This window comes from Polypterus senegalus, chromosome 14, assembly GCF_016835505.1.
Source record: "Polypterus senegalus isolate Bchr_013 chromosome 14, ASM1683550v1, whole genome shotgun sequence".
Classification (NCBI taxonomy): domain Eukaryota; kingdom Metazoa; phylum Chordata; class Cladistia; order Polypteriformes; family Polypteridae; genus Polypterus; species Polypterus senegalus.
Window position 1 is genome coordinate 12606627 of NC_053167.1, and position 13243 is coordinate 12619869.

General features: G+C 40.5%; 1 protein-coding gene across 1 annotated transcript in view; it reads right to left on the bottom strand.

Annotated features, from left to right (window-relative positions):
- Window positions 1-7860: 7860 nt before the first annotated feature.
- Window positions 7861-13243, bottom strand: part of LOC120515071 — a 52367-nt gene continuing 46984 nt past the window's right edge. The window contains exon 7 of the mRNA XM_039735793.1: window positions 7861-8961. Within this exon, the coding sequence (XP_039591727.1) occupies window positions 8636-8961 (326 nt within the window). The 3' untranslated portion in view covers window positions 7861-8635. The remainder of the gene's footprint in view (window positions 8962-13243) is intronic.

Consider the following 13243-nt stretch of genomic DNA (forward strand, 5'->3'; position numbering starts at 1 on the left):
AAAACAATTTGAAATGTGGACTTGTCAGACCACAGCACACTTTTCCACTTTGCGTCAGTCCATCCCAGATGAACGGCGGCATTTCTGGGTGTTGTTGATATATGGCTTTCGCTTTGCATGGTAGAGTTTTAACTTGCACTTGTAGATGTAGCGACAAACTGTGTTAACTGACAATGGTTTTCTGAAGTATTCCTGAGCCCACATGGTAATATCCTTTACAGAATGAAGTCGGTTTTTAATGCAGTGCTGCCTTAAGGATCGAAGGTTATGGGCATCCAGTGTTGGTATTCAGCCTTACTGCTTACGTGCAGAGATTTCTCCATTTTCTCTGAATCTTTTGATGATATTATGGACAGAAGATGATGAAATCCCTAGATTCCTTGCAACTGTACGTTGAGAAACGTTGTTCTTAAACTACTGGACTATTTGTCCACGCGGTTGTTCACAAAGTGGTGAACCTCGCCCCATCCTTGCTTGCGAACGACTGAGCCTTTTGGGGATGCTCCTTTTATACCTAATCATGACAAGCACCTGCTTCCAATTAACCTGTTTACCTGTGGAATGTTGAAGACAGGTATTTTTTGAACATTCCTCAACTTTCCCAGTCTTTTGCTGCCCCTGTCCCAGCTTTTTTGGAATGTGCTGCAGGTATCAAATTCAAAATGAGTGATGATTTGCAAAACAACAATAAAGTTTATCAGTTTGAACATTGGATATCTTGTCTTCATAGTGTATTCAGTTGAATATAGGTTGAAAAGGATTTGCAAATCATTGTATTCTGTTTTTATTTACGTTTTACACAACGTCCCAACTTCATTGGAATTGGGGTTGTATGATTTGGATTTGTTTAGTGTCACAGAGACTTCATCCATCAAGCTGCCTCCCCCATTCGGCCATTCCCCAGCTGAAATAGCGCTAATCCAATGAAAGGACCCCTCTTTCTCATGATTCCTGCGATCCTCCATCAGGGATGACTTTAATTTAGGCAGGCAAAACAACTTGGCAGGTGGGCCGTGGCACCTTTGAGTACAGAGAAGAGAAACAGAATAGGTGAGGGTTAGTATCCAATTCTAACTATCATGTTACTTATGTTTTAGTGCTAATGACTAACAACAGACATGCTGTCTGTACAGTTAATCAGCAGCTCTAGTCAGGATATGCTAAACTGAAGTAGTGAGTCTTCAGCCGGGATTTAAAAGCTGAGACCGAAGGGGCATCTCTTGTAAGTCATGATAAGTTCAGACAAGTAAGCCGGATTTAAGAACTGGAGTTATGTATTCGTATTTTCAATTTGCAAGCTTTCGAAGGCAACTCAGGCCTCTTCTTCAAGCAAGATGTAATATTGTTCTTGTAATAATCCTTGCAGCAGCATTTTGGATTAACTGGAGGCTGTATAAAGAACAGTTTGAACATCCAGTGAACACCGCATTGCAGTAGTCAGTCCTACTAGAAATAAATGCATGAATTAATTTCTCAGAATTCTGTTTATTTAGAAAGCTCCTTAATTTCCCAACATTTTTAAGATGGAAGAAACATGATTTGGACAACTTTGTAATATGCGCTTTAAATGACATGCTAGAGTCAAAGATAACTCCTAGATTGCGGGCTGATTCGGTAAAATTTATTATTTGGGATTCCAACTGAGCTAAATGATGAAAAAATATTGTTGTGATCAGCGCCATTCCCTTGAACAATTAACATCTCTGTTTTATCTGTGTTTAAAAACAAGTAGTTCTCATCCATCCAGTCCTTTAATTCACTGACACAACTAATTAAAGAACATCGGAGAAACTTAATTTGATTTAAATGAAAGATATAACTGGATGTTATCTGCATACGAGTGAAAATTGTGAAAATTCCTAATGAGAGATCCCAGTGGAAGAAGGTAAAGTGAAAACAGTAAAGGTCCCAGTACTGAGCCCTGCGGGACACCATATCTCACTTCTGTGTATAATGATGGAGTCCTGTCAGCACATTTCTGTACATATTGGAATCGATTTGATAAATAAGAACTGAACCAAGCGAGCACGGGGCCTGTAAGCCCAACATTGTTTTCTAGCCTGTGCAGTAAAATCGAATGGTCAATGGTGTCAAATGCTTCACTTAAGTCTAACATAATTACAGTGGAGTTTCCTTCATCAGAGGATATCAGAATGTCATTTACAACCCGTGTTAGTCCTGTTTCTGTACTATGACCAGTGCGAAAACCAGACTGGAATTTCTCAAATAAATTGTAATGCGTAAGGTGTGACTGAAGCTGACTGGCGACTACTTTTTCTAGTATTTTAGAGAGAAAGGGTAAATTTGAAATAGGCCTATAAATATTTAGTATGTGTGGGTCTAGGTCTGACTTTTTAAGTAAAGGTTTAATGACTGACACGTTTAGTGCATCAGGTACGGTGCCAAGCAGTAATGAACTATTGATAATGGTTAGAATAGGCGCTGCAAGAACATCCATTGCATTTTTTACTAGTTTTGTTGGCACTGGATCTAGAGAGCAAGTAGTGGGCTTCATTTAGAAATTAAAATTAAGACTTCCTGCTCAGTTACAGGATTAAAATTACTAAAGTGCTGAACGCAATGTGAGACAGGGTCTGCTAAGCTAGTATTTGGTTTGTACAGTGATGCAGAGATCTGGAATCTTATATTTTTAATTTTCTCATTGAAGAAGTTCATAAAGTCTGTACTGCTAATATCTGTTGGTATTTTTCACTGTAGATCTGAATTTCCATTTGTTGATTAAGCCACTGTTCTAAACAGTGCCAGAGGATTTTTATTATTGCTATCTATTATTGTATAATAGTATTCTGACCGAGCTTTAAAGAAGGCTTTTTTATATTTTTTAACACTCTCTGTCCATGCAATTTAAAAGACATGTAGCATTGTTGTTCGTCTCATTAGGAGAATGCCCCCAACCCGACTTTGTCAGGCATGCATACAAGCAAGTGGGGGCCGAACAAACTACTGAGTATGATTTGGATTTGCTGCAATGAAATTTCGTCAAAGTGGATTAGCCTGCCTGCCTGCTGCATCATTTTTTCACTTTGATTTTCAGGGTGTCTTTGAATTCAGTCCTATGTAGGTTGATAATTTTCATTTCCATCAAATGTTGTGGCATCCTTTTGTTCCTAACAAATTACCCAGTCCATATCAGTAGAGATAGCCCATTGAGATGTGATGTGTTTTCAAAGTGTTCCTTTAATGTTTTTGAGCAGTTTATAATGAACAATTTGGAACATCTTGAAAACAAATAAAGCTCTGATACCAAAGACTGGGTCAACAAAGGAAACTGAAGTGGATGATGAAAACTTTATCAGAGCTGTCTCTGATCTTGCTGAAATCAGCCATAAACCATACAGTGCTAGAGTAATGGCATTAAAGTCTAATGTTTGTGGAAGACTTCAAGAGTAACATTTTCAAGATCACACAGCAGGAATTAAATCTCAGCAGCAAGAATAGAAACGCGGGATTAGATTCTGCTAAAAATGTAGAGGAGCCAGCAGAATATGCTTACACACCTTCTCTCCATTTGTTTGGAAGAAGCTGAGAAACATCCTAACAATCTGTGACTGTCTACATTGATCAGGTCATATCAAAAAAGTCTTCACAAAGATAGAGACAAAACGTAAAGGCATTCTTCACTGGTATGCCAAAAATAAGAGGTCAACCGTATGGAGGAGTTATGACAGACTCTGGGACAGGCAAGGAGCAGCCTGATGCACAAGACATTTTATATTGGGAGTTCACCATTTCATCAAGATGGAGGTGGTGTCATGACTTGGGCATGCTGAACCACCTTTAATCTGGCTAAAGCATCTTTAATGTTGATGTAACAAATTATTGAAGTAGTAGAGTGAACGACTTGACGTGTCCAGATAAAGCTTTTCTGCTCCTGCAGCAACATTGTCACACAACAAGACAATGAATCAAACAACCAAGACGCTGGTCAGAGGAGACTGAAAGTGGATGGTCTAATAGTGACATGATATCAATGGGTGACTGGCCTGGCACACTCGGAGCACACAAAGAAGCTGAAACCAAACAATAATTTTACTTGCACTTACCACAAAGACGGGAATGAAACCTACAAGGATTTGTGCTGTTATTCTACAACATCAAAAGCATACAGTATATGTGCAGCAATGCCTAAATATGAAGGTGGCATTTTGTACTTTTTGCCTCACTCAACTTTTCATTTGAAATCTCTACCGCTTCACTAGACAGCGACAACAGTAATTTAGACTTCAATACATTTGGAAGACACAGTAGAAAAACAGGTAATTTCATTCAGTAAGCGTGCTGGGAAGCACAACTTAAATGATTAAATAAAAGGTTGCTGTCAGTCAAAAGTTGTAGCTGCTTGGAGTCAGCCCAGGATAAAATTTTTACACTCTTACTTAGCACCCACTAATTTCATAAACTTAACATTCTCAAACTTCATCCAATTTGGCAAAGCAGAATGTGAGGCAGCAATCAGCCCTGGATGAAGCAGCAGTCCATCTTAAGGGCTATTCATTACAAACTAACCCAGCTACACATCAATGGGGATGGGGAAGAAAAAAAAGAGGGAATTCCACAAAGAAATGAAACTCCACACAGGCAGGATGATGGGATCTATGAGATGCAGTACTAACCACTGTGCCACCATGCTACCTTTCTTTTAGGAATTCAAATTACCACTACACGTTTCTGATTTATAATCAAAAGGTAGCATAGTTCTATCTTGCTGTACAGATCAACATCCATCAAAAGAAAAGTCACTGTAAAAAAATAAAAAAATGCTGCTACTCAAACGCCGAGGTTGATGTACAGTTTAACAGGAGCCACTGACACTGAGCTGCTGCAGGCACTTTAAATATAACTTTGTAACGGCCGCCCCTTACCCGGCCGGCAGCTACACCTCCAAGACCTGTGGCCTGGATTAATTGCTGAGGTTAAATCTTAATCAAGCCGTACCTTTAACAAATTAAACCTTTCCCCCACAATCGACGGTGTAAAAAAACACAAAAGAAAAGCAGATATGTAAACTTAAACTGATAAATTATTTTAAATGAAACAGACAAGCTAAACAAATTATAAATATCCCTCCACCAAAGCAACACCGTGACAGATCCTTAGATGAATATAACTACCCCTCCCTTGCCCTTGTAACATATAACAAACAACACAAATACCAAAAAAGAATGAATGAAATACGGAAATGAACGGTCGTGAACTTGAGTCTGAGTAACAATTGTCCTGAAATGCAGATGACTGGTTAACCAGTATATGAAGTGTTTGTAATTCCCGGAAAAATGGAACAGCCTCACCGTGTATCCTCGGCGGTGGTGGAAAATGATCCGACCCCGGGGGCTCTCGATGATGAGGGTGTTGGAGTGAGTCCGGCGGAATGAAAAACAAACTGGATGGAAATGTGCGATGTGAAATACAACAGGTACAGGTGGTTCATGGTCGTATATCGAAAAATCTCCTTCTCTCTCCCCTCTTCCTCTTCTCTTGATTGTTTTATAGTCCTGTGACGAATGTAATTGATTAATTGAAAACCGGTGTTTTCCAGGTTTGGGGCTGCGATCTCCTTCCATCAGGGGGACGGCATTCACTGACATACACAAACAGTAAACGGGACGATGGAAACAAGACGCACGTGGTACGAACACAAACACTATTACTACTATGTAGCCCCGCTACAACTTTCTTCATCAATGAACCATATTAGTATTAAAACTTTGCTGTATAATCCCTCTTTTTACATCAATTAAATCTACAGCTGATCAATAACAAGCCAATCTCTAAAAAGAATAATGTAAATATTAATCTAAAAGACAAGCTCTTCAAAATGCGCATAAACAAATGAAATATATTTGAACGATCGATATGTCATCGAGAAATGTCAGTGTGAACCATAATTGTAGCTGCCGGAGTGTAAGGTGAGTTCAAGCCCGGGTAAAACGTGTGCCGAAAGAAATCTCTCAGTCCAAAAGTTCATTTTAAATTATTTAGTGAAAATTCAAAGCAAATAATCCACACAAAAGAATAAAGAAAAAGTTGTTACACACATAGAATAAAATGCAAAACAAATAAAAAATGTATCTTCTCTAAACTTAGCTTTTCTTGTAAAACTTTAGTTATTTCTATATTTAAAGATTCTTAACTTCTTCTTCTGTACGCTTTAAACATACTGCGCAGCACTTTCAGTTAAGTACTTTGCCTTACATATTACTTGACACACAAAACACGTACACAAGGTACGCAAGGCTCAAAAAGCTTGTAAGGCACGAACGGCACAGTTTAAAACCATGTGCCCTCAACACCTTACACATGGCAAGGCTGATGACTAACTGAGAATAATGTTTAGTCAGAGCTGTTAGAAATGGCTAGAATATACCAATTCTATTCAACTGATGGGGGTTTTAGGAACCTCCCATAGATTATGTAGTATCATTTAGTAAAAGATTTATGATTTTTATGTAACTAGGAGGGCGGCACAGTGTCGCAGTGGGTAGCGCTGCTGCCTCACAGTTAGGAGACCTGGGTTCACTTCCCGGGTCCTTCCTGTGTGGCATTTGCATGCAGTCCCACCACCGGAGGGGACAAATGGGACTCTGGTCCGGAGCCCTAACGGAAGGAGGCCCTTCACGCTTGATTTTTTTGTTAATTTGGGGACCCGGGGGAAGGCAGAGGGGTCCAAATGTACCCAGTTGTCTGGGGCCCAAATATTTCTGGCGGCGGTCCTATTGCATGTTCTCCCCGTGTCTGCGTGGGTTTCCTCCAGGTGCTCTGGTTTCCTCCAGAAAAACTGCAGTCCAAAGACATGCAGGTTAGGTGCATTGGCGATCCTAAATTGTCTCTAGTGTGTGCTTGGTGTGTGGGTGTGAGTGTGTGCGTATGCCCTGCGGTGGGCTGGCGCCCTGCCCTGGGATTTATTCCTGCCTTGCACCCTGTATTGGCTGGGATTGGCTCCAGCAGACCCCTGTGACCCTGTAGTTAGGATATAGCGGGTTGGATAATGGATGGATGGATGGATCTAACTAGGAAATGGCTCATACAATTATCTATCTATAAAATGTTCATGCAAGAGAGGGGTTCCATAAGAAACCTTAGCCAATGCAGCCTTGAGGTTAAGGTGCTGGAGTATAAATCTCAGGGATCTCCTTTCAGCGGCCAGCTATGATCTGAGCTACACTACCAGGTCAGTTTTATTGTCACCTACATAGAGGACAGAAAAAATCTGACTAGCACCTCACGTCACTCTCCGGTGCCACGATCAGGTGTACAATTACTAGTCAAACGTACCTTGAAACTTCTGCGTATTTCTTTAAACTGTTCCTTTAGATTTCAAATTGATTATTACTAAAAAAAAGTAACTTTATCAAATGAATGAATGAACTGAAAATTTATTGAAGGACAAATTCAATATTTTTCAAGACAAGTTTTTTTTTTTCCAGAATTATGGTATATATTATTTTGCAACTTGAAAAAATGTGTTCTAAAGTGAAGTTTTCTTTTTTATAGATTTAAAAATACTTTCTCTGTTCTTGTAGTTTATAATAGGGCTGTAGTGTACTGGGGTCCAAAGCTAAAAGAAAAGGCCTATTAAAACCAAGCCATCTACTTGAAAGCAGCAAAGGTTTTGTGGTATTGCTTTCGATTAGGCATCCCTGTACTTCTCATGTAATTACCTGTACAGTGACAGATTTACTATGTGTTATTACCTTGTACTTCCTGTGAGATATACAGTGTAAAGCTATCATTAAGTACTCAGTTGTAATTGTTATTCCACAATTTATTTACATATGTACTAATGAATAATGTGGAATAACAATTTCAATTGAGAATTTAATGATAGCTTTACACTGTATATCACACAGGAAGTACAAGGTAATAACACTCTGTAACTATACAGTGTGGCAGCAGGCTTAGGGCCAGACCCAGCCGGGACACCTGGAAGGACCCGAAGGCAATCTATAAGTCCCCCGGGCCATGAGAGGGCAACCACCCTGGATTGTGAGGGGACCACGGGGAAGGAGCAGGGAGGCGCAAATGGCTACTGCAAGGGGGCACCCCAAGCCTCGTAAACCTGGGAGATCTACACTTCCGCCACACCAGGAAGTGCCGCCGGAATAACGTCAGTGAGCACCTAGAGCACGTCCGGGTGATTATAAAAGGGGCTGCTTTCAAAAAGTTGAGGAGCGAGAGTCAGGTGCTGGAGTAGGACGAAGCTCCAGAGACAGAGTGTTTGAGGGTGTTTGTTGCTTCTGCTGGATCGAATCCCAGCCAACACAGGGTGTAAGGCAGGAAACAAACCTCGGGCAGGGCACCAACCCACCGCAGCTTCCCGAGCTTACAATTCCAATTTAGAGGGCAGAACTTCAGATTTGCCATACTTGGAACCATCATTACTTATCAGACACCAAACCAAGCCCATCTCCTGGCTTTAAAGACTCCAGAAATGTAACTCCTTTTTCTCCATTCCATAAGGCGATTCACTCTAAGAGTCTTCAAAAGTCTATTGTGCCTCAAATGTAGAAGCACAGAAAAAAACGGTAATCTTCCCATAAAATAAGCAGCTTGCTTTGAATAAATAAAAAAAAAATATGTAAACACATTTAAGAGTAAATACATCTAATGCAAACATTTATACTGTATCATTCATCTCCAGTTTAAATGATCTTTCTTCAACTCCCTTTAAAGCACAATGCTCTACTACACATTTAAAAATGCTGCCCGAGTCTTTGACTGTAGGTGTGAATTTGTAGAAAGTCCAGAGTGAATAACGCCCATCAATGTTAAGAACAGGCAGGGAGCTGTAAACCCCACTGAGTGCTGGCTGGCCATTCTTAAACCATGTGACAGTTATAGTTTCAGGCAGAAAGTCAGTCACCCGACAGTTTAACGTGCACTCTTGGCCAAGCTTGGGTGGGGAAGGATCCGATGTGATCCATGACACCTCAGGTGCAGCTCCTGTAAGAAGGAAAAGAGGAAAAAATATATACATTAAAAAGGATAATGGCAAGGTGATGGTGCAAGGAAAGCAGTAAGTACTGAAGGAAACCCAGTGATTCTCACTCCAGGCTTTATCTACTCTTATGCCAAGTTGAGCTGCAGAGGTATAAGAACAGTCAGCAAGTTTTCCACCGACTTCTCAGTAAAGTTCAAAAAACAAGAAAAAAAAAGTAAACGAAAGAAGGAGCGGAGGAGCGTGAAGATTTGCAATCTTCGGGCAAAGCAGACATTTCTTTCAGTTTATAGGATAGGTTTGCCATTTATCGATTACCAGCTTTGAAAATTTCCTCAGGTACATGGGAGTTGTAATACTTGTGTCTTTACTTTTTGTTTTCTGTACATTTCCTTTACATGTGAGCCAAAAGCAATTCTCAGATCTTGTGCTTAGTAATTTCCAATTCACTAAACACACTCATGCTATCCTCTCCTCTGCTCTGCATCTCTATATTACACAGACAGCAGGTCAGCTTGTGATTAATCACTCAAAAGGAACACAACGTCAGCAACATGTGCCCATCTCCGGGCCCTTACCTATGTGTACTCTTAGTGCAAACACAACTACAGTGGTGTGAAAAACTATTTGCCCCTTCCTGATTTCTTATTCTTTTGCATGTTTGTCACACAAAATGTTTCTGATCATCAAACACATTTAACCATTAGTCAAATATAACACAAGTAAACACAAAATTCAGTTTTTAAAAGATGGTTTTTATTATTTTGGGAGAAAAAAAATCCAAACCTACATGGCCCTGTGTGAAAAAGTAATTGCCCCCTTGTTAAAAATAACCTAACTGTGGTGTATCACACCTGAGTTCAATTTCCGTAGCCACCCCCAGGCCTGATTACTGCCACACCTGTTTCAATCAAGAAATCACTTAAATATGAGCTGCCTGACACAGAGAAGAAGACCAAAAGCACCTCAAAAGCTAGACATCATGCCAAGATCCAAAGAAATTCAGGAACAAATGAGAACAGAAGTAATTGAGATCTATCAGTCTGGTAAAGGTTATAAAGCCATTTCTAAAGCTTTGGGACTCCAGCGAACCACAGTGAGAGCCATTATCTACAAATGGCAAAAACATGGAACAGTGGTGAACCTTCCCAGGAGTGGCTGGCCAACCAAAATTATCCCAAGAGCGCAGAGATGACTCATCCGAGAGGTCACAAAAGACCCCAGGATAACGTCTAAAGAACTGCAGGCCTCACTTGCCTCAATTAAGGTCAGTGTTCACGACTCCACCATAAGAAAGAGACTGGGCAAAACGGCCTGCATGGCAGATTTCCAAGACGCAAACCACTGTTAAGCAAAAGAACATTAGGGCTCGTCTCAATTTTGCTAAGAAACATCTCAATGATTGCCAAGACTTTTGGGAAAATACCTTGTGGACTGATGAGACAAAAGTTGAACTTTTGGAAGGCAAATGTCCGTTACATCTGTCGTAAAAGGAACACAGCATTTCAGAAAAACAACATCATACCAACAGTAAAATATGGTGGTGGTAGTGTGATGGTCTGGGGTTGTTTTTTCTGCTTCAGGACCTGGAAGGCTTGCTGTGATAGATGGAACCATGAATTCTACTGTCTACCAAAAAATCCTGAAGGAGAATGTCCGGCAACTGTTCATCAACTCAAGCTGAAGCGATCTTGGGTGCTGCAACAGGACAATGACCCAAAACACACCAACAAATCCACCTCTGAATGGCTGAAGAAAAACAAAATGAAGACTTTGGAGTGGCCTAGTCAAAGTCCTGACCTGAATCCAATTGAGATGCTATGGCATGACCTTTAAAAGGCGGTTCATGCTAGAAAACCCTCAAATAAAGCTGAATTACAACAATTCTGCAAAGATGAGTGGGCCAAAATTCCTCCAGAGCGCTGTAAAAGACTCATTGCAAGTTATCGCAAACGCTTGATTGCAGTTATTGCTGCTAAGGGTGGCCCAACCAGTTATTAGGTTCAGGGGGCAATTACTTTTTCACACAGGGCCATGTAGGTTTGGATTTTTTCTCCCTAAATAATAAAAACCATCATTTAAAAACTGCATTTTGTGTTTACTTGTGTTATATTTGACTAATGGTTAAATGTGTTTGATGATCAGAAACATTTTGTGTGACAAACATGCAAAAGAATAAGAAATCAGGAAGGGGGCAAATAGATTTTCACACCACTGTATCTCCATGTTTCATAGGGTACAGAACATGATCTGCCATTGGTGATCTCACCCTTCAGACCGCTTTGTTCATTTTAATGTTGTCTCCATCCATTCCAATCTTTTTCAGCCTTGACTGACTGAGCTGTATAGGTAGAAATTTGTATAATTGTGAGGACTGAGCATTTACATACTGCTAAAAGCCATTCTCGATAGTGGAATCTTGACCTAGTCACTCAGTTTGTATGTTCTTTCTGTGGGTTTTCCTCCAGGTAGTCCAGTTTCTATCCTCATACATGTTAAGTTAACTGGAATTCTAAACTGGTCCAGTGTGGGTGTCTGCATGAATGTGTCCTGTGATGGACTGGTGCTCTGTCTAGAGATGGTTCTTGCATTTTGTCTCATTGCTGCTTGCTTCTGCAACCATAAACTGAAAAAGGTGAATTAAAAAAAACAGATAGATGATAAGTAACCATTCAAAAGACAAAAAAGGCAGTTTTTGTTGGATTGTGTACTTTTGTTAAAACAAGAAAGCAGCCAAAGATTAAAAACTTGGTCTCTGACATCACATTTCTCCTGAAAGTCACAGTCCAAAACTGTAACGGCAATGATATATCACAAGGCTTTTTGCCTTGAACCATCTCACATTTGTCGATCGCAGTCACCAATTTCGTTGCTGCACCATGTCAAATTACATGACTGAAAATCACAGCTTGATGTTTTGATGTTCCAGCACCATGTTTTTTTCTGGCAGCCAATAGTGCGTGGCCTGATATAGCTGCTTTACAAAGTTTACAAAGTGTCAACAGCTGCAGTGGGTTCAGATGCAATCTCTGCCCTTTATTACTTTTTTCCATTCTGTTATGGTATGTAAAATACGAGACATCAGACAGACAAGCTACTCTTCTGTTTGTCAGGTTCACAGCCCTCGTGCCTGATGGAGCCAGTGCTGTACCAGCATGAAGGGTTAATAGATGTGGTGCATTCATCCTCCTCATTGCTGCATTCTACTGTAGTGCCGTCTGAATACTCAGTTGCTTCCAGCCCTTGCACACAAACAGCCCACCCTGTGACCAAAGAATAATCAAACCTGTTTAATTCTATCCTAGCCACTCACAGACTGGTTTAGCTCAATTGTTAGGTATGTCAGATTAGTTGCTTAGCATCACGGGAGCACACCGCCGACTACCTAAGATTATGTTAATGAAAGCTATGACTAAGAATCGCTGGAAAAGTCATCTAATGTGACATAGGCATAATAAATAAACAGCCTAGAAAGACTCCAGAGGCTGTATGCAATGTTTACAGCTAATCGGCTGATAAGAAACTGAGAATTAAGCCATTGCCTAACTGACTTTGCTGTTTACTGTGTTTTTTTTTGCCTTTCAAACACAGGTTTATTTATTCTTTGGAGGTCATTGGTTTGTTTTAAATTGTTTTGGCTGGGAACCAAGCCTGGGTCAAGTGGTTAGCTACAATCATGGCCAAAAGTTTTGAGAATGACACAAATATTCATTTTCACAAAGTTTGCTGCCTCAGTCTTTATGATGGCAATTTTCATATACTCCAGAGTGTTTTCTATTTCTATTGCATTTCGGCCCTGCCGCCAAAGGACCTGCTGACATATTTTCAGTGATCCTCTCGTTAACACAGGGGAGAGTGTTGATGAGGACAAGGCTGGAGATCACTCTGTAATGCTGACTGATTTAGAATAGAGAGATTCAATTGTTGTGAAGAAGGCTTCAGAGTGCTCAAGATAGTCCAGCAAGTGCCAGGACCACCTCCTAAAGTTCATTCAGCTGCAGGCACCACCAGTGCAGATGCTGTTCAGGAATGGCAGCAGACAGATGTGAGTGCATCTGCTCGCACAGTGAGGTGAAGACTTTTGGAGGATGGCCTGGTGTCAAGAAGGGCAGCAAAGAAGCCAAGAAAAACATCATTGACAGACTGATATTCTGCAAATGGTACAGGGATTGGACTGCTGAGGACTGGGGTAATGTCATTTTCGCTGATGAATCCCCTTTCCGATTATTTGGGGCATCTGAAAGAAAGATTGTCCAGAAAAGAAAAGGTGAGCGTTGCCATCAGTCC